At 48.0% G+C, this 22,045-nt stretch overlaps 1 protein-coding gene across 1 annotated transcript in view; it reads left to right on the top strand.

Moving 5' to 3' along the window:
• Positions 1–22,045, top strand: part of FARSA (phenylalanyl-tRNA synthetase subunit alpha) — a 74,437-nt gene that overhangs the window by 46,447 nt on the left and 5,945 nt on the right. Inside the window, exons 6-12 of the mRNA XM_063931267.1 lie at positions 10,609–10,737; positions 11,595–11,710; positions 11,790–11,874; positions 12,157–12,256; positions 12,682–12,850; positions 14,824–14,901; positions 15,490–15,604. Coding sequence (XP_063787337.1) covers positions 10,609–10,737; positions 11,595–11,710; positions 11,790–11,874; positions 12,157–12,256; positions 12,682–12,850; positions 14,824–14,901; positions 15,490–15,604 — 792 coding nt within the window. The remainder of the gene's footprint in view (positions 1–10,608; positions 10,738–11,594; positions 11,711–11,789; positions 11,875–12,156; positions 12,257–12,681; positions 12,851–14,823; positions 14,902–15,489; positions 15,605–22,045) is intronic.

Genomic DNA, 22,045 nt, shown 5'->3' on the forward strand with positions numbered 1-22,045 from the left:
CAGCTCGTGCCTGCCCAGGCGTCGCATGGGTCGTCAGGGGCTTTAAAACGCCCGCTACCACAAGCAGACCCAGATGTCGACACTGATACTGACGCCAGTGTCGACGACGATGAGTCTAACCTGATGCCCACTAAGGCCATTCACTGAATGATTGAGGCAATGAAAGAGGTGTTAAACATTTCTGATATAACTACTGGTACCACTAAAAAGGGTATTATGTTTGGAGAGAAAAAACTACCCGTAGTTTTTCCCCCATCAGATGAATTAAATGAAGTGTGTGAAGAAGCGTGGGCTTTCCCTGATAAAAAATTGGTAATTCCTAAGAAGGTACTAATGGCGTTCCCTTTCCCGCCAGAGGATAGGTCACGTTGGGAAACACCCCCTAGAGTGGATAAAGCGCTCACACGTTTGTCTAAAAAAGTGGCACTACCGTCTCAGGATACGGCCGCCCTCAAGGAACCTGCTGATAGAAAGCAGGAGGCGATACTGAAGTCTGTATATACACACACAGGCATTATACTTAGGCCAGCTATTGCGTCAGCTTGGATGTGCAGTGCTGCCGCTGCTTGGTCAGATAAACTGTCAGAAAATATTGACACATTAGACAGAGACACGATCCTGTTAACCATAGACCATATAAAAGATTCAGTCTTATATATGAGAGATGCACAGAGGGAAATCTGCCGACTGGCATCTAAAGTAAGTGCAGTGTCCATTTCTGCTAGGAGAGGCTTATGGACTCGCCAGTGGACAGGAGATGCAGATTCTAAAAAGCACATGGAAGTGTTGCCTTATAAGGGTGAGGAATTATTTGGGGATGGTCTCTCGGACCTAGTTTCCACAGCAACGTCTGGGAAGTCAGCATTTTTACCCCATGTCCCCTCACAGCCTAAGAAGGCGCCGTTTTATCAGGTTCAGTCCTTTCGGACCCAGAAAAACAGGCGTGGAAAAGGCGGGTCTTTTCTGTCTAGAGGCAGAGGTAGGGGAAAAAGGCTGCAACAAACAGCAGGTTCCCAGGAGCAAAAGTCCTCCCCCGCTTCTTCTTCCAAGTCCGCCGCATGACGGTGGGGCTCCACAGGCGGAGCCAGGTACGGTGGGGGGTCGCCTCAAAAATTTCAGCGATCAGTGGGTTCGCTCACAGGTGGATCCCTGGATCCTGCAAATAGTATCTCAGGGGTACAAGCTGGAATTCGAGGCGTCCCCACCCCACCGGTTCCTAAAATCTGCCTTGCCAATTGCTCCCTCAGACAGGGAGGCGGTGCTAACGGCAATTCACAAGCTGTATTCTCAGCAGGTGATAATCAAGGTACCCCTACTTCAACAAGGCCGGGGTTATTATTCCACACTATTTGTGGTACCGAAACCGGACGGTTCGGTGAGACCCATTCTGAATTTGAAATCCTTGAACACATACATAAAGAAATTCAAGTTCAAGATGGAATCGCTCAGGGCGGTTATTGCAAGCCTGGACGAGGGGGATTACATGGTATCCCTGGACATCAAGGATGCTTACTTGCATGTCCCCATTTACCATCCTCACCAGGAGTACCTCAGATTTGTGGTACAGGATTGCCATTACCAATTCCAGACGCTGCCGTTTGGACTGTCCACGGCACCGAGGGCATTTACCAAGGTTATGGCGGAAATGATGATACTCCTTCGAAGAAAGGGAGTTTTAATTATCCCGTACTTGGACGATCTCCTAATAAAAGCGAGGTCCAAGGAACAGTTGTTGGTGGGAGTAGCACTATCTCAGGAGGTGCTGCACCAGCACGGCTGGATTCTGAATATCCCAAAGTCACAGCTGGTTCCGACGACAGGGCTACTGTTCCTGGGTATGATTCTGGATACAGTCCAGAAAAAGGTGTTTCTCCCGGAGGAGAAAGCCAGGGAGTTGTCATCTCTAGTCAGAGACCTCCTGAAACCAAAACGGGTATCGGTGCATCACTGCACGCGGGTCCTGGGAAAGATGGTGGCTTCTTACGAAGCAATTCCCTTCGGCAGGTTCCATGCCAGAATCTTTCAGTGGCACCTGTTGGACCAGTGGTCCGGATCGCATCTTCAGATGCATCGCTTGATAACCCTGTCTCCAAGAACCAGGGTGTCGCTACTGTGGTGGCTGCAGAGTGCCCATCTTCTAGAGGGCCGCAGGTTCGGCATACAGGACTGGGTCCTGGTGACCACGGATGCCAGCCTTCGAGGCTGGGGGGGCAGTCACACAGGGAAGAAACTTCCAAGGACTATGGTCGAGTCAGGAGACTTCCCTTCACATAAATATTCTGGAATAAAGGGCCATCTACAATGCCCTAAGTCAAGCAAAATCCCTGCTCCTACACCAGCCGGTGCTGATCCAGTCAGACAACATCACGGCAGTCGCCCATGTAAATCGACAGGGCGGCACAAGAAGCAGGATGGCGATGGCGGAAGCCACAAGAATTCTCCGATGGGCGGAGAATCATGTACTAGCACTGTCAGCAGTGTTCATTCCGGGGGCGGACAACTGGGAAGCAGACTTCCTCAGCAGACACGACCTCCACCCGGGAGAGTGGGGACTTCATCCAGAAGTCTTCCAGATGCTGGTAAACCGTTGGGAAAAACCACAGGTGGACATGATGGCATCCCGCCTCAACAAAAAGTTAAAAAGATATTGCGCCAGGTCAAGGGACCCTCAGGCGATAGCTGTGGACGCTCTAGTGACACCGTGGGTGTACCAGTCGGTTTATGTGTTCCCTCCTCTGCCTCTCATACCAAAGGTATTGAGAATTATAAGAAAGCGAGGAGTAAACACCATTCTCGTGGTTCCGGATTGGCCAAGACGAGCGTGGTACCCAGAACTTCAAGAGATGCTCTCAGAGGACCCGTGGCCTCTACCGCTCAGACAGGACCTGCTACAACAGGGGCCCTGTCTGTTCCAAGACTTACCGCGGCTGCGTTTGACGGCATGGCGGTTGAACACCGGATCCTGAAGGAAAAGGGTATTCCGGAAGAAGTCATTCCTACGCTTATTAAGGCCAGGAAAGATGTTACGGCAAAGCATTATCACCGCATATGGCGGAAATATGTTGCATGGTGCGAGGCCAAAAAGGCCCCAACAGAGGAATTTCGACTAGGTCGATTTCTGCATTTCCTGCAAGCAGGAGTGAATATGGGCCTAAAACTAGGCTCCATTAAAGTACAGATCTCGGCTCTGTCGATTTTCTTTCAAAAAGAACTAGCTTCAGTACCTGAAGTTCAGACGTTTGTGAAAGGAGTGCTGCATATTCAGCCCCCATTTGTGCCTCCTGTGGCACCTTGGGATCTCAACGTGATGTTGAGTTTCTTAAAATCACATTGGTTTGAGCCACTAAAAACCGTGGATCTGAAATATCTCACGTGGAAAGTGGTCATGTTATTGGCCTTGGCTTCAGCCAGGCGAGTGTCAGAATTGGCGGCTTTATCATGTAAAAGCCCTTATCTGATTTTCCATATGGATAGGGCAGAATTGAGGACTCGTCCCCAGTTTCTCCCTAAGGTGGTGTCAGCGTTTCACCTGAACCAGCCTATTGTGGTGCCTGCGGCTACTAAGGACTTGGAGGACTCCAAGTTGCTGGACGTTGTCAGGGCCCTGAAAATATGTTTCCAGGACGGCTGGTGTCAGAAAATCTGACTCGCTGTTTATCCTGTATGCACCCAACAAGCTGGGTGCTCCTGCTTCTAAGCAGTCTATTGCTCGCTGGATTTGTAGTACAATACAGCTTGCACATTCTGTGGCAGGCATGCCACAGCCAAAATCTGTAAATGCCCATTCCACAAGGAATGTGGGCTCATCTTGGGCGGCTGCCCGAGGGGTCTCGGCTTTACAACTTTGCCGAGCAGCTACTTGGTCAGGGGCAAACACGTTTGCAAAATTCTACAAATTTGATACCCTGGCTGAGGAGGACCTGGAGTTCTCTCATTCGGTGCTACAGAGTCATCCGCACTCTCCCGCCCGTTTGGGAGCTTTGGTATAATCCCCATGGTCCTTACGGAGTTCCCAGCATCCACTAGGACGTTAGAGAAAATAAGAATTTACTCACCGGTAATTCTATTTCTCGTAGTCCGTAGTGGATGCTGGGCGCCCATCCCAAGTGCGGATTGTCTGCAATACTTGTAAATAGTTATTGTTAACTAAAGGGTTATTGTTGAGCCATCTGTTGAGAGGCTCAGTTGTTTTCATACTGTCAAACTGGATATAGTATCACGAGTTGTACGGTGTGATTGGTGTGGCTGGTAAGAGTCTAACCCGGGATTCTAAATCCTTCCTTATTATGTCTGCTCGTCCGGGCACGGTGTCCTAACTGAGGCTTGGAGGAGGGTCATAGTGGGAGGAGCCAGTGCACACCAGGTAGTCCTAAATCTTTCTAGAGTGCCCAGCCTCCTTCGGAGCCCGCTATTCCCCATGGTCCTTACGGAGTTCCCAGCATCCACTACGGACTACGAGAAATAGAATTACCGGTGAGTAAATTCTTATTTTTCTTTATTGATTTAAAGCATCTTTCTCTAGCATCCATAAGGAATATTGAGGAGACTTAGTACGATGGGGTATAGACGGGGTCCAAAGGAGCCAGTGCACTTTAAATTTATTTACTGGGTGTGCTGGCTCCTCCCCTCTATGCCCCCTCCCACAGGCAGTTTAGAAAAAAGTGCCCTCAGAAGAGGATGCATATCTCTGCTGCTTCAGAGAGTTTTTTTCAATTTCTTTTCAATGTTTGTTATTTTTGGTATGCTGTTTGGGCAACAGCATACCTGCACCGTGGGAGTTAGTGGGAGGCGATCACCGGCCTTGCGAGGAGCAGAGCCGCTTCCCCGCTGCAAGACCACCGTCCTGAGAGGTTGGTTGTTCAGCGGGGCAGTGTGTCTTGGCTGTCACAGCCGCAGCACACCGCACACCCATAACACTGCCTGAAGGTGACGTCTGTGGTGAGAACAAACCGGGGACCTCGCTAGGGGGGCCCCCGGTTCAAAGTGTGACTGAAAGCGGGCGCGGCATACGGGACCCTCCTTGGTGGTTCCCGCTAGAGCCTCCCGTGTAGACTGGCTAACAGTCGCTTGAATTAGCACTTGTATGATGTTTTTAAGCAAACATGAGACATTATTTATACTGACAATCACTGTAGCTCCAGCGCCATGGGGGGGAGGGGTTGGAGCTACCTCGGAACGGGAGCAGAGGCATTTTGGCGCCTTCCTCTACTTAATGCAGCCACAGATGGCGAGCGCGCGCACACAGCGCTTCCTGACTCACAAGACCTGCTGGTAAACTGGTACAGGGTGTAGCAAAGGGGGAGAGCCGCTATTGTACACTATCTGGGTCCTCTGCAGGACAGTATTTATTAGTGTTACTGTGATATCATTAGCTGTCAGCCTCACTGGGGCTGTGCAGCTCGGGGTGTGCAGGTGTCCTTCTCTCTGTGTCTCCTCTCACATACAGTAGGGCAGGCTTGAAAAGTACTGTCTGTGTGTATGTTATTGTGCTTACTGTGAAACATGGGTAATCACAAACTGTGCAGTGTATGTCACACCAGATTCTCTCCATTATCTTCTGATTTATGTGAACAATGCAGCCAATCTCCACAAATCAGTGAAGGGGCTGGAGGAGAGGGTCCAGAGCCCGCATTGCTAGGGTCTCTTTAAAAATGATGTCTGATATGTCATCCCAGCTCACTGCTAATGTACAAAAAACTCAGCTACTACAACAGGCTGTTGCATATTTAACTGCTAGGGCTGATGCACAGCCCCCCTCTCTCATGCAGGACCACAGAAGCGTGGTTTGCTTGCTCTACTATCTGATACAGATGAAAATATACAGGAGGATGGGGAGAACTTGGATCCCGTTAGTGGGGATCACAATTCTGCTCAGGGTATTGAACCCCTAATTCTGGCTATAAGGGACGTGGTTAAACTCCCTCTAGAGGACGCTGCATCCTGCAGTCGTTTTTCTTTACACAAAATAAGCCAAATGTCACTTTCCCTGATTCTTCAAGTTAGCCTGGAAAAATACCAGACAAAAAATTCCAAGTGTCAAAAAAAAAGATTTTGCGCAGTTTCCCATTTGTTCCTGAAGGTAGGACATTTTGGGTGGAACCCCCGGGGGTTGATGTATCAGTCTTTCAACTGTCCAAAAAGGCGGTGCTGCCTGCCCGGGCTCCTTTACCTTAAAGGATCCTGGGGATAGGAAAATAGAAGCTACACTTAAATCTATTTACATGGCAGCAGCTGTATCGCAAAGGCCAGTCATTGCGGATCGCTGGATGACCCATGTCATTCATTCTTGTGCCACTCAAATTTAGGAGGGCCTCTCCGGGGGTATGCCTCTGGTCACTATGGTGACCGTCCTGAAGCACATTCATGACACTACACGAGTCCCCTGTGATTCGCTCAAGAAGATGGGGAATATTTAATTCTAAAACTTCTGCCATGGCAGTGTCGGCGTGCAGGGCCTTGTGGTTGCGTCAGTGGATAGCGGACACGGAATCAAAACGCAGTGTGGACTCCCTCCCATTTTTGGGGGAATGGCTCTTTGGGGTTGAATTGAATACATGGATTTCCAAAGTTACGGCTGGGAAATCAACGTTTCTCCCCTCTGGGGCCCCGCCGGTGAGACGCTTCTACCCGAGTCCATCTGTACAGTCCTTTCGGTCTAACAGATTTCGATCTAAGGCCAGAGGTGCCTCCAATGCGACTAGAGGCACCAGAGATAAGTCAAGAAAGCCTGCAAGCACCAGCTCTTAGAAACAGACCATCAGTTCTGCTTCCACTAAGGCCTCAGCATGACGGTGCCCACCCACCCCGAGGGGATCTCGAGGTGGGAGCTCGACTGCGTCACTTCAGCCGTGTCTGGGAGGCTTCAGGGATCTCGTTTCTCAAGGCTACAAGCTGGAGTTCGACAGTGCTCCTCCCCCAACGATTTTTCAAATCAAGCTTACCAGCTTTGGAGGATATGCAGGTTACGTGGCAACAGGCCATCCTAAAGTTGGTCCTGTCCCACGTCATTGTTCCAGTACCAATACCACAACGAGGCAAGGGTTATTACTCCAACCTGTTTGGTAATGCCCATTTTGAATCTAAAGTCCTTGAATCCTTACCTGAAAGTGGAATCCTTGCGGGCCCGGAATAACAGGAAATCATGGTTTCCTTGGATATCAAGGACGCCTACCTCCATATTCCGATTTGGCCACCTCATCAGGTGTACCTGAGGTTTGCCTTGCTGGACCATCACTACCAATTCCAGGCACTTGCTCTTCGGCCTGTCCATAGCTCCGAGGGTGTTCACAAAGGTGATTGCGGAGATGATGTTCCAGCTCCGGGTCCAGGGAGTCAATATTGTCCCTTACCTGGACGATCTTCTGATCAAAGCAAGATCCAGGGAGCTTTTGTTGCTCCATATCGACCGCACTATCCAACTTCTGTCACACCATGGGTGGATCCTCAACTTACAGAAGTCCGACCTGGAGCCGACTCTGCGGGGATGTTGCTGGATACTGTGGCCCAGAAAGTGTTCCTACCAGAGGACAAGGCGAGAATACTTCAGAAGATGGTCCGAATGATGCTCCGACCTACTCGAGAGTCCATCCATCTTTGCATAAGATTGTAGGGAAATATGGTTGCCTCATACAAGGCGATCCAATATGGGAGGTTCCATGCCAGAGATTTTCAGCTGGATCTCCTGAGCAAATGGTCCGGATCACATCTTCAGGTGCATCGGATGATACGGCTGTCACCTCAGGCCAGGATTTCCCTCCTGTGATGGCTGCAGTCCTCCAATCTACTGGAGGGCCGGAGTTTCGGGATTCGGGATTGAATCCTCCTCACGATGGATGAGAGTCTACAGGATGGGGAGCTTTCACCCAAGGGGCACGGTTCCTGAGCAGGTGGTCAGCCCACAAAAGCCTCCTTCCGATCAACATTCTGGAACTTTGGGCGATCTACAGTGCTCTGCTTCAGGCCTCTCCTCTGCTCAAGGATCACGCGATCCAAGTACAGTTGGGCAACACCACAACAGTGGTGTACGTCAGTCGGCAAGGAGGGACAAAAAGCAGAGCCTGCATGCGAGAGGTGTCAAGGATACTCCTCTGGGCGGAAAGAAATGCAAGAGCAATGTCCGCAATCTTCATTCCGGGAGCAGACAACTGGGAAGCGGACTTCCTGAGTCGTCACAATCTCCACCTGGGGGAGTGGGGTCTCCACCAGCAGGTGTTCCAGCAGATCATCCACTGGTGGGGCTGCCCACAGATAGACATGATGGCTTCTCGTCTCAACAAGAAGCTTCACTGGTATTGCTTACGAACCAGTGACCCTCAGACGAGGGCAGTAGATGCACTGACGTCGCCTTGGCCTTACCGGCTGGTCTACCTGTTTCCTCCGATTCCATTGCTCCCAAGTATGCTCAAGCGAATCAGAAATCGGGGAGTCCAGGCAATTCTGATTGCCCCAGATTGGCCTCGGAGGGCATGGTACACGGATCTTCTGGACATGTCCGTCGAAGACCCTTGGCCTCTACCTCTGAGAAGAGATCTTTTTCAACAAGGACCGTTCGTCTACCCGGACTTACGGCAACTTCGTTTGACGGCATGGAGGTTGAGCGGAACATCCTAGCTCACAAGGGCCTTTCCAAAAAGGTTATTGCTTCAATGGTTCAGGCCAGGAAACCTGTGACGTCAAAACATTATCATACCTGGAGGAGATATGTCTCTTGGTGCGAGTAACGCACGTATCCACTTGCAGAGTTCCACTTGGGATGTTTCTTACGTTTCCTGCAGGCTGGTGTGGATAAGGGCTTACGTCTGGGTTCCATTAAGGTCCAGATTTCAGCTCTTTCCATTTTCTTCCAGAAAAAATTGGCAGTGTTGCCAGAAGTTCAGACCTTCTTGCAAGCGGTACTCTACATACAACCTCCTTTTGTGCCGCCTACGGCACCCTGGGATTTGAATGTAGTGTTGGAATTTCTACAGTCCTCCTGGTTTGAACCTCTGCAGACGGTAGAAGACAAGTACCTATGTCTCAGAATTGGGGGCCTTATCGTGTAAAAGTCTGTACTTGGTCTTTTACTAGGACAGAGCGGCGCTCCGGACTAGACAGTAGTTCCTGCCGAAGGTGGTCTCTCGTTTCACCTGAATCATCCTATTGTGGTTCTGACACTTCTGCTCCTCCGGAGGCATTGGATGTGGTGCGAGCCTTGAAGATCTATATCAAGCGGACGGCTCTGATCAGAAAGAAGGATTCCTTGTTCATGCTCTATGATGCGCAGAGAAAGGGTTGTCCTACTTCAAAGCAGTCCATTGCTCGTTAGCTTAGGCTTACTATCCAACAGGCCTATGTGTCGGCAGCCTTACCTGTTCCTAAGTCTCTGAAGGCCCACTCTACAAGATCGGTGGGCTCTTCCTGGGCGGCTGCCCGGGGAGTCTCGGCCTTGCAACTTTGCAGAGCTGCTACTTGGTTGGGGAAGAACACTTTTGTTAAGTTCTACAAGTTTGATACCCTGACCAAAGAGGATATCCAGTTTGGGCAGGCGGTGCTGCAGAAGTCTCTGCACATTCCTGCCCGTCTGGAAGCTTTGGGACGCCCCCATCATACTAGATTCCCCCAATATCCCTTATGGATGCTGGAGACAATAGGATTTTAATACCTACCGGTAAATCCTTTTCTCGTAGTCCATAAGGGATATTGGGAGCCCGCCTCAGTGCGTTGACTTTTCTGCAGGTTCTCTTTTATGTGGTTACCTGTTCAGCTTTTGCTGTTGTTACCAGCTGTTGCTAGTCGTTGTATGTTAGTGGTGTGCTGGTATATAAAATCTCACCAATCTTTATTATCATGTTTCCTTCTCTCATATATGTCCTTTCTCCTTCGGGCATGTTTTTACCTATAACTGCCTGTGGGGTATAGAGGGGAGGAGCCAGCACACCCAGTGAAGAAATTTAAAGTTCACCGACTCCTTTGGACCCCGACTATACCCTATCGTACTAAGTCTCCCCCAATATCCCTTATGGACTACGAGAAAAGGATTTACTGGTAGGTAATTAAAATCCAATTTTTTTTTTTAAACTACAAAACAGAGCTGGTTGTGCATTTTAAATAAATACCTCTCTCCCCCCTCTCTCTCTCTCACTCCCCCCCCCCTCTCTCTCCCCCCCCCCCCTCTCTCTCCCTCTTCCCCCCTCTCTCTCTCTCTCTCTCTCTCTCTCTCCCTCTCCCCCCCTCTCTCTCTCCCCCCTCTCTCCCCCTCTCTCTCTCCCCCCTCTCTCTCCCCCCTCTCTCTCCCCCCTCTCTCTCCCCCCCTCTCTCTCCCCCTTCTCTCTCTCCCCCTTCTCTCTCTCTTCTCCCCCTCTCTCTCCCCCCTCTCTCTTCTCCCCCTCTCTCCCCCTCCCTCTCTCTCCCCCTCTCTCCCCCTCCCTCTCCCTCTCTCTCCCCCTCTCTCTCGCTCTATATATATATATATATATATATATATATATATATATATATATATATATATATCTTATAATTAACTGCACTTTTGCCATATTGTAACCTACTATGTTTTGTATTGGTTATGCACGACTCTGCTCTTTTCATATGCTGTTTGCCTTTTGTCCGCCTCTCATTCCTCTCTCCCAGCGGGTCATGGAAGAATAAGAAATTTAAAGGCTACAATTTCAATGCACTGGGCGTGATGCCGGAGTGCGGGCACCTGCACCCGCTGCTGAAAGTCCGCACGCAGTTCCGACAGATATTCCTGGAAATGGGGTGAGTGAAATATTGCAATGATGATCAGTTATCCGTGTACCTGATTACTTTGCTAAATGCTACATATGTGTCCGTGTTGTATTGTGTGGTTGAAAATGATCTTTATCATGCATTATCCAGGGGGACAGGATGATGAGGATACTGGGAGAGGGGTGTGTGCACTTGTTCTTCAAACTAAGGCCCAGATTTATCAAGCCTTGGAGAGTGATAAATTGCATGGTGATAAAGTACCAACCAATCAGCTCCCAACTGTCACTTTTCAAACACAGCCTGTGACATGGCAGTTAGAAGCTGGGTGGTTGGTAATTTATCACAGTGCAATTTATCACTCCCAAGGCTTGATAAGTATGGGCCTAAGTCTAAAATGATTAACCCAACTTGCTTTTTAAAACTGATTTACATTCCTTTTAATAAGCGGTCACAAGAGAAGGGATAGAAGACTACGTTTTTGTCAGGCAAAGTTAAGCTGACTTGGAAGTAAAAGGAGGAACTATTGTGACTGTGTCCATGTAACTGGAGGAAGACTAATTCCATGGCCCCGTCGGTGTCTTACAAGAGCAGATCTTTCAGCCTGTGGTCCAGAACCAGTTGCTCCAGTCTGTTTTCTTGTTTGAGTCCAGTGGTGTTGAACACCTTCACATAATTGTAACACATGATCAGAAATCTTGTTTGTGACACTATTTATTTGTTACTTTGTTCTTTCTTTGGTACAAACTGATTTCCTATTACCCTCTGGGGAAGGTGGGCCAAGCTTACTGAAGGCACAAGGATTATACCCATAGTCCTGTGTTCCCTTCTTAATGTGAAGAGCAAAACCATGGTTTGCGAATGGAGGCTGCATTATAATATCTGTTCAGATTCACAGAAATGCCAACGAATAACTTCATTGAGAGCTCATTCTGGAACTTTGACGCATTGTTCCAACCTCAGCAGCATCCGGCCAGAGATCAGCACGACACCTTCTTCCTGCAGGGTCAGTGCCTGTCTGCTCCTCTGTGTCTCCAGGTGTGTATAATATACTGTACGTAACGGTTACTGATCACTTCATTCAGATCCAGCCATGGCATCAGAATTTCCAATGGATTATCTAGAGCGGGTGAAGAAAGTTCATTCCGAGGGAGGATATGGCTCGCAAGGGTGAGAGATCTTTGTGTTGCCTTCAACTTGGCAGGAACAATGTCCTAACACAACTTCCTCTTCTGTATTAGTGGGCCATTCTTCCCTACACATAGCTCACTACTGTCACCCTGTGTTGAGAGAGACAGACCCCATGACACATAGCTCCCTCCTGTCTGTGTCACCCTGTGGTGGGAGGGACAGACTCTATGTCACGTAGCTCCCTCCTGTCTGTGTCACCCTGTGGTGGGAGCTGAGCTGTCACTTATATCTCTTGGTTGTCTGCTCATTAACCCTGTGTAGGTATAAGTATGACTGGAGCATTAATGAGGCCAGGAAGAACCTCCTGAGGACACACACCACGGCAGTCAGTGCTCGGATGCTGTACAAGCTGGCTCAGCAGGTAAATGCAGGTGCTGCAGCCTCTCGTGATGGTCACGATCTCTCTATGCAACATGTAATGTTTATCTCACTCCCCGTGTCTATGTTCTTTGTCTGGGAACGTATTCTCCTTTTTCCTCATATCATTTATTTGCATATATCTTGATAAGGTGAAGTTGGGATGTTGCGTTTTGTAGCGCTAAGGAAGAAATACATCCACCACTTTACTCGTAATCTCCTCTTGCTGAAACTTCTGGCTATAGATTAGTAAATAGAAATGTGGGAAAATGCAGAACCCACTCTGTGAGGGTGAGTGAAAGCAGCACATACCCCACTCGGTGAGGGTGAGTGAGAGCAGCACATACCCCACTACTCCTGTTCACTACTTTTTTATTTTCTTATTTCGGGGGGGTAGATTTAATGTATTTTCCTATTTCTGTCCCACAGGAGGCGTTCACACCGGTTAAGTATTTCTCCATTGATCGTGTGTTTAGGAATGAGACTCTGGACGCCACCCATCTAGCGGAGTTCCACCAGATAGAAGGCGTAGTGGCAGACTATGGGCTAACTCTAGGAGACCTCATGGGTGTTCTGAAGGAGTTCTTCAATAAACTGGGTATGTGGCACAGAAGTCATCGGAGGGAGTGGGGACATTACTGGTATAGGAAAGGAAGTAGTTGGCCTCTCTAGTGAACCATGCTAAGGTGGGTTTGTGGCTTACAGTAGGTGGTGTTTGGGGGGCAGGGTATTAGTGGTACAGGAAAGAAGGGAGCTGGCCTCTCTTTCGACTTGCGCTAAAGAGGGTATGTACAAATCTTATGGAGAACCTTTTAAAGCTCAGTATGTATTTATGGTCCACTAGTGATGTCCGATAAGATGCATGGGTTCTCGTCTCACGGAATGTTCTGAGGGTATGGTAACCTAGAGGGGTAAATTTACTGAAATGTCCAAAAATTAAAGCGCTTGTGTTGCCTATAGCAACCAATCAGATTCTATTGCACCTATCATTTCTCTACTGAAATGATGGACAGAATCTGGTTGCTATCACTTTTCATTTTGTAGAAGCTTTAGCACCCCAAAAGTCTGGATACAAAAACAAATTATAATGGCGGGGCAGTGCAACACCATCCCTAGTTGTAGTTGTCTGGGAATCATGCAGTTACATAGGACATTTATTTCATCAAGGCATATGGGGGTGATTCAGAGGTGTCCGCTGCTGCAAAATTTTGGTAATGCTGCTGCTGATTATTGGATCTGCGTCCACTGGTGGTGACCATCAGGATATATGCACATTAACATTAATGTTTGGAATGCCAATATAATATTTAACATGTCGATACTGACAGAATGTCAACATTGTGAATTTCTACAGCCGGTACGTCGACACATGAATTTAGATTAGGCTGCAGTTAGGGGCGGGGTAAAGCTGGGTACACACTCTAGCGATGTGTACCCAGCCAATATGTCGGCCCGATGGGCCAACATATCGGAAACCTGGGTACACAATGAGCGATGTTAATGAAGGATGGAATGATTATGTTTAGCATACTATGGGACATTAGTAATATTGTCCGGTTTGATGTGCAGCACATCAAACTTGGCTACATCGCTAGCGACCGCGGACACCCACATATCGCCCATACATACTGCCCGGTATGCGACATTGTGAGCGTTCTGCCGGTACAACTTATTGCTCAGTGTGTATCCAGCTTTAGGCCGTTGTTTAGGGGTAGGGTTGTGCCGCTGTTAGGGGGTAGGATTGGGCCATTGTTTAGGGGTAGGGTTGGGCCGCTGTTTAGGGGTAGGGTTGGGCCGCTGTTTAGGGGTAGGGTTGGGCCGCTGTTTAGGGGTAGGGTTGGGCCCTTGTTAGGGGGTAGGGTTGGGCCACTGTTAGGGTGCAATTAGGTTTAGGGTAAAATTGCATTGTCGACATTGACTGTCAAAATGTTATACCACACCCCAAAAAACAGACTCCCCCTCTAGTCAGCCATAGTCCGATAGTAGTGTCCTGCGCTGATTTCACCGGATGTTAATCGTAGAGCTTAGCATAGTGATCTGTTGAGAACTATGCAGAATACTTTGTCCAAAGACCTTTCACATTTGACTGACAAATACAGAGCATGCTACATTCAGTGTTTGTGTTAGCAACTAAATTGCTGTAATTCTAGATAAATCATTCTTCTTAGTATTCTGATGTTCCGCCTTCTTCCGGCCGGGAGTGCAACACATGAAGGGTAGATGTACAGCCATCAGTGATTATATAACATAAACGATAATGGGACAGATGTATTAAGCCTGGAGAAGGCATAAAGAAGTGATAAAGCAGTGATAAGTGCAAGGTGATAACGCACCAGCCAATCAGCTCATAACTTTCAATTTACATATTGGAGCTGATTGGCTTGTGCATTATCACCTTGTACTTATTACCACTTTATCACTTCTTTCTGCCTTCTCTAGGCGTAATACATCTGCCGCTAGATAACAACATAAGTACTCAGAAGGGCCGGAGATCACACTGCTCTTGTCATTGGGACGTAATGCCGCGATTCGGCAGATTCATTTTAAAGCCTAATCTCCCTTTTCTTTCAGGAATCGATAAACTGCGTTTCAAGCCTGCGTATAATCCTTACACAGAGCCGAGCATGGAGGTTTTCAGTTACCATGAAGGTCAGCAGTCATGCTTTTACCAAGCACTGCATACAGATGCACCAATGCACAATGTGATAAGGGTTTGCGGAACTGCTCTGTAGTATGGAGAGAACAAGAATACATTGCTGCAAAGACATTACGAGACGGAACGTAGATTTTATACCCACAAATTAGGAAGATTTGGGATAGGAATCCTGCCCCGTGGAGCTCACGCGTTTAGGTGCAGGTTATAGAACACACATCTGTTTCTCATCCTGTATGTATGAAATTATAATCTCGTGTGTGTTTCCTTGATGTACTGAAGGCAGTACACTCTCTCTGGCTCCACTCGCTGCTAATTGGGGGTTTTAAGGACTGTTGCATAATACAAAGCAGCTTATAGTAATGACAGTCTGAAATCCTGGGATCCCTCTGTGAATAAACACAGCAGTATGGTGCTTGCAGTAGTAAATCCTCAAACTGATTTTCTAAGAAGACTCCATCTGAGAAGCAGGTTGCAAGCCATGGCAAGAAAACCAATCTGCCTCCAGTACAGCTCAGGGATAATGCATGGTGTTATTGAAAGGTCTCATTCAGGGTAAGGTGTTAATTTTTTGCTGCCCGCAGGTTTGAGAAAATGGGTGGAAGTTGGAAACTCAGGAGTCTTTCGGCCAGAAATGCTGCTTCCTATGGGGCTTCCGGAGGGTGTTTCTGTCATCGCATGGGGTCTCTCGCTGGAGAGGTGAGCTGCACGCTGCTGTTTAATAAGTGTTGTAATCTCAAATACAAAAATATAGTCGTAATATATTGCCAGAGCTGGAGCGATCTCTGGAGCTACTCACAGTATTTACCCAGCTAAAGTTTACTAGTGATCTGAGCAGTTCACCTGGGGAGGGGGCTGATATGAGGCAGAAGGGTCAAAGGTTTCTAGACTGAGTAGTTCCACAGGGTGAGGGATTGCCATGTGAAGGGGAGAGGTGACTGGACTAAGCAGATCACTTTGGTGAAGGAGTTTAGGCCCTGGACTGATCAGATCCCTCTTGGGGGAGGTGAAGAGTGAAGGAGTAGAGGTCTTGTACTCAGCAGATTCCAAATTGGGTACTAGATTGAGCAGATTACTTTGGTTGACGACATGTGCCGGACAGAACGGACTAGACTACGCAGATTCCCCTGGGGTGATGTGTGAAGGAGATGGAGAGCAAGCTTAGCAGATCCCAGAGGAAGTTGACATGTAACAGTGAGGGGGAGAGCGTGCCGAGAAATTCACCTGGGGATGGGGGTGTTTGTGCGAAGCAGAAGCAACTCCGGGGGTCAGACTTGCGGAGGGGAGCGGGCTGAGCGGTTCTCCTCTAGAGGCGCGCTGAGTTATGAAAGAGAGGGGGTAGTGGACTGAGCAGTTCCCCTCTCGGTGGGTCTGACTTACAGAGGGGGGAGAGGCGGAAGTGGTTTGTGTGCTACACAGTAACAGGGGCATGTCAGAGAAAAACTTCCCCTACTGTACATCTTTAAACCTATTAGAAGTCCCCAAGGATTTCGATCACTTTAATACAGCTCTTGGTAATGTGCGCTGTGCTGTGTAATGATTTACACTAAGGTGTGCGTTATTCCATCTAAAATATGTAATTCCATGTAATACATAAGTTGTCGTTCATACAAGTGTTTGTTTTTTCCCACAAGCATTTGTACGTTTCTTGGCATCACGTGTGCAATATAATCCACATTAGATTATGACTGTATTATGGTTATTCATGTGTGATGTATTTAATGCTCCTCGCTGTGAGCGCTGGCAGCTACAGACAGATGGGTGGATTACTCCGTCATTGTTTACACCTTGAACAGCATGGATAGGGATTAGCTGTTCCAGTGTTAAGATCAGAAAAATGATCCCTTTAGTATGAATGTGCCCTCTCCTCACACGTATGCTCCGACGCTGGACACGTAATACAGACCTGAGTTTATCACATCAACATCATTTATTATTTAAAAATATGACAGTACATGTATACAGAGAGGATAATCAGTGGTGTAAGTAACAGGAGGGGGACAGTCGGTGGTGTAAGTAATAGGAGGAGAACCGTTGGTGATGTAAGTAAGAATTTTGTGAGAAATTTTGTTAATGGTCTTTAGCACATAACCACAGTCTGCTGCCATGTAATGAACCAATCTGCTGACCCTCCTACAGCTTCTTTCTAGCCCACAGACTAGGCGGCTCTTCAGCCTGTACCTGCATTTCTTGCCATGGTGGTATCAAACCCCCTAATGAGTGGAGAAGTTGCCCATAGCAACCAACCGGCTTCTACATATCATTTTATAGAATGTACTTGATAAATAAATGTTGGTTAAAAGCTGCTATGGGCAACTTCTCCACTTCTTCTTCATTATTGAGAAAACATTTCCCCCTGTAGTCCACCCTCACCGTGTGACCCCTATGTTGCAGCGGGTTCGGTATGGTTTACCACCGTTTGGAATCCTGGCAGTCAGGAGACCGACGGTGGGGTCTCGACTGGCGGAATGCCAGCAGGGAGTGCAGAGAGTCCCCTGGCGGGTTCGCTGCGCTCACCACGCATCTGGACTGGTGGTGTGCTTTGCTTGGCACACTATTCTGTTCCCCCTCAGTGGGTGGATTGGATCACCCCCTGAGTGGGGATACAGGGCCTCAGTCAGGATTCCGACAAACGGCATTTCACCGGCTGCCAGGATCCCGGCGTCTGTATCCTGAACGCCGGGATCCTGACATCCGGTAAATTGACCACATCCTGTTGCAGCATTGGTTAGCAGCTAGCATTGGAGCTGCATTATCTCAGTTGCTTGAGTCTGCAACGCTGCTTGTCGCTCCCACTCTGTTCTCCTGCAGCAGTTCTGTTTCTGAGTGTAGGTTTTCCAACATACAGTGCATACGGAAAGTATTTACAGCGCTTCACTTTTTCCAAATCTTGTTATGTTACAGCCTTATTCCAAAATGGTATAAATTACATTTTTTTTCCTCAAAATTCTATACACAATACTCCATAATGACAACGTGAAAAAAGTTTTCTCTAACGTCCTAGTGGATGCTGGGGACTCCGTAAGAAAGAATTTAGATTCTGGTGTGCTTTGGCTCCTCCCTCTATGTCCCTCCTCCAGACCTCAGTTTGAATCTGTGCCAGGACGAGCTGGGTGCTTTTCAGTGAGCTCTCCTGAGCTTGCTGTGAGAAAGTATTTTGTTAGGTTTTTTATTTTCAGGGAGCTCTGCTGGCAACAGACTCCCTGCATCGTGGGACTGAGGGGAGAGAAGCAGCCCTACTCTCTGAAGATAGGTCCTGCTTCTTAGGCTACTGGACACCATTAGCTCCAGAGGGATCGTACACAGGATCTCACCCTCGTCGTCCGATCCCAGAGCCGCGCCGCCGTCCCCCTCGCAGAGCCGGAAGACAGAAGCCGGGTGAGCATGAGAAGCAAGAAGACTTCGAAATCGGCGGCAGAAGACTCCGGTCTTCACTGAGGTAACGCACAGCACTGCAGCTGTGCGCCATTGCGCCCACACACCTCACATTCTCCGGTCACTGTAAGGGTGCAGGGGGGGGGGGGGGGGTGCCCTGGGCAGCATTTGGACCTCTTTTTGGCAAAAGTGAACATATATACAGTTGGGAACTGTATATATGTATGAGCCCCCGCCAAGAAAATACATATTTAAGCGGGACAGAAGCCCGCCGTCGAGGGGTGGGGCTTCTTCCTCAGCACTCACCAGCGCCATTTTTTCTCCACAGCTCCGCTGAGAGGAAGCTCCCCAGGCTCTCCCCTGCAGATACACGGTAGAAGAGGGTAAAAAGAGAGGGGGGGGGGGCACATAATTAGGCGCAAAAATCAATATAAACAGCAGCTACTGGGTTAACATTAAGTTACTGTGTTATTCCTGGGTTTATATCGCTGGGGTGTGTGCTGGCATACTCTCTCTCTGTCTCTCCAAAGGGCCTTGTGGGGGAACTGTCTTCAAAAAGAGCATTCCCTGTGTGTGTGGTGTGTCGGTACGCTTGTGTCGACATGTTTGACGAAGGCTATGTGGAAACAGAGCGGGAGCAAATGAATGTGGTGTCTCCGCCGACTGCGCCGACGCCTGATTGGATGGATATGTGGAAGGTTTTAAATGATAATGTTAATTCCTTGCATAAAAGGTTGGAAAAAGCTGAAGCCTTAGGACAGTCAGGGTCTCAGCCCGTGCCTGATCCTATGTCGTAGAGGCCGTCAGGGTCTCAGAAGTGCCTACTATCCCAAATTGTTGACACAGATACCGACATGGATTCTGATTCCAGTGTCTATTACGATGATGCAAAGTTACAGCCAAAATTGTCTAAATCCATCCGTTAGAAAACCTCTTTATATCGGGCGCTAATAGTATATTCTGTTAAAAAACATTTTGAATATAGTAAAACTCAGCTGCAAAAAGTTAATGACCTGGGGTTAACAGGTCAAATAAATTACACTGGACCACCCAAGTGCAATTAACCACAAAACTCCAATTTGAAAAAACTCTTGCGCTATAGTTATATAATTACAAGATATGGCTGACAAGAATGACAAACTCCTGATAAATTCAAAATATATTTACTATTATATAAATTATCATATAATAAAACAAGACCGGTCTTAAAACATCAAAAAATAATAACAAATATGTATACTCTCTAATACATGGAGGTGGACTTAAGCATACTCTGAGCACAGACGTGTAAAAAAAACAAGCTCTATAGCTATATGGCTTAATGAGGTCAAAAAACGTTTTGAATCAAGTGTGGCTGCTGGTAAGACCCATATGTTAATTGTTCCCAATGGATAGTCACTTTGTATCAAAGATCTTTATGATGTGAAGATCCAACATATAACAATGGAATGGATAAGAGCTTTTTGTAACCGGAATCTTTACGTGAGATGTGAGCAAGTTGTATCAGCACAAATGCATCCCGACGACCACCGCAGTGGCTTGTAGCTGCGGGGAATACGGCACCTACAATGGCACCCGCTGTGATTTAACCTGCTCAGTCGCGATGCTCCACGAGTATCCACCTCTACGTGCCGTTTGCAGGCACCGGTCAGCGGCTCCTCTTTGTTCGAAATCAAATTCCAGGCAGAAGAATGCTGCAGCCAGTTCGTGATACGGGTCTAACTCCAGCTGGGGTCCAACAGAATCAACTTCTGACGCGTTTCGCTCCTCCCACAGGGGCTTCCTCAAAGAATCTTGTAATTATATAACTATAGCGCAAGAGTTTTTTCAAATTTTAAATCCATCCGTTATATGATTATAGCAATTAAGGATGTGTTGCACATCACGGAGGAAACCCCAGCCCCTGACAAGAGGGTTCATATGTATGGGGAAAAGAGGCAGGTGGTGACCTTTCCCCCTTCACACGAGCTAAATGAGTTATGCGAAAAGGCTTGGGAATCTCCAGATAAAAGACTGCAGATTTCCAAACGGATTCTTATGGCATATCCTTTCCCGCCAACGGACAGGTTACGCTGGGAATCCTCGCCTAGGGTGGACAAAGCTTTAACAACGCTTATCCAAGAAGGTAGCCCTGCCGTCACAGGATACGGCTACCCTCAAAGATGCTGCAGATAGAAAGCAAGAGGGTACCCTGAAGTCCATTTATACACATTCAGGTACTTTACTGAGGCCAGCGATCGCGTCGGCCTGGGTGTGTAGTGCTGTAGCAGCATGGACGTACACCCTATCTGAGGAACTTGATACTTCAGACAAGGATACTATATTAATGACCCTGGGGCATATAAAAGACGCTGTCCTATATATGAGAGATGCTCAAAGAGACATTAGTCTACTGGGTTCTAGAATAAATGCTATGTCGATTTCTGCCAGAAGGGTCCTGTGGACTCGGCAATGGACAGGTGATGCCGACTCAAAAAGGCACATGGAGGTTTTACCTTACAAAGGGTGAGGAATTGTTTGGGGAGGGTCTCTCGGACCTGGTCTCCACAGCTACTGCTGGAAAGTCAAATTTTTTGCCATATGTTTCCTCACAACCTAAGAAAGCACCGTATTACCAAATGCAGTCCTTTCGATCACAGAAAAGCAACAAAGTCTGAGGTGCGGCCTTTCTTGCCAGGGGCAGGGGCAGAGGAAAGAAGCTGCACAACACAGCTAGTTCCCAGGAACAGAAGTCCTCCCCGGCCTCTACAAAATCCACCGCATGACGCTGGGGCTCCACAGGCGGAGCTAGGCCCGGTGGGGGCGCGTCTCCGAAATTTCAGCCACAAGTGGGTTCACTCCCAGTTGGATCCCTGGGCAATAGATATTGTGTCTCAGGGATACAAGCTGGAATTCGAAGCGATGCCCCCTCACCGATACCTCAAATCGGCCCTGCCAGCTTCCCCCCTCGAGAGGGAAATAGTGTTAACTGCAATTCACAAATTGTATCATCAACAGGTGGTGGTCAAGGTTCCCCTCCTTTAACAGGGAAGGGGTTATTATTCGACCATGTTTGTAGTACCGAAACCGGACGGTTCGGTCAGACCCATATTGAATTTAAAATCCCTGAACATGTACCTGAAAAGGTTCCGGTTCAAGATGGAATCGCTGAGAGCGGTCATCGCAAGCCTGGAAGGGGGGGATTTTATGGTGTCTCTGGACATAAAGGATGCATACCTTCATGTCCCCATTTATCCACCTCATCAGGCGTACCTCAGATTTGTGGTACAGGATTGTCATTACCAATTTCAGATGTTGCCGTTTGGTCTCTCCACGGCACAGAGAATATTTAATAAGGTAATGGCGGAAATGATGGTACTCCTGCGGAAGCAAGGGGTCACAATTATCCCATACTTGGACGATCTCCTCATAAAAGCGAGGTCAAGAGAGCAGTTGCTGATCAGCGTAGCACGTTCTCTGGAAGTGTTACGGTAACACGGCTGGATTCTAAATATTCCAAAGTCGCAGTTGATTCCTACGACTCGTCTGCCTTTCCTGGGCATAATTCTGGACACAGACCAGAAAAGGGTTTATCTCTCGATAGAGAAAGCTCAGGAACTCATGACACTGGTCAGAAACCTATTAAAAACAAAACAGGTGTCAGTGCATCACTGCACTCGAGTCCTGGGAAAGATGGTGGCATCATACGAGGCCATACCCTTCGGCAGGTTCCATGCGAGGACCTTTCAATGGGACTTACTGGACAAATGGTCCGGATCACATCTT

The sequence above is a fragment of the Pseudophryne corroboree genome, chromosome 6, assembly GCF_028390025.1.
Source record: "Pseudophryne corroboree isolate aPseCor3 chromosome 6, aPseCor3.hap2, whole genome shotgun sequence".
Lineage (NCBI taxonomy): Eukaryota > Metazoa > Chordata > Amphibia > Anura > Myobatrachidae > Pseudophryne > Pseudophryne corroboree.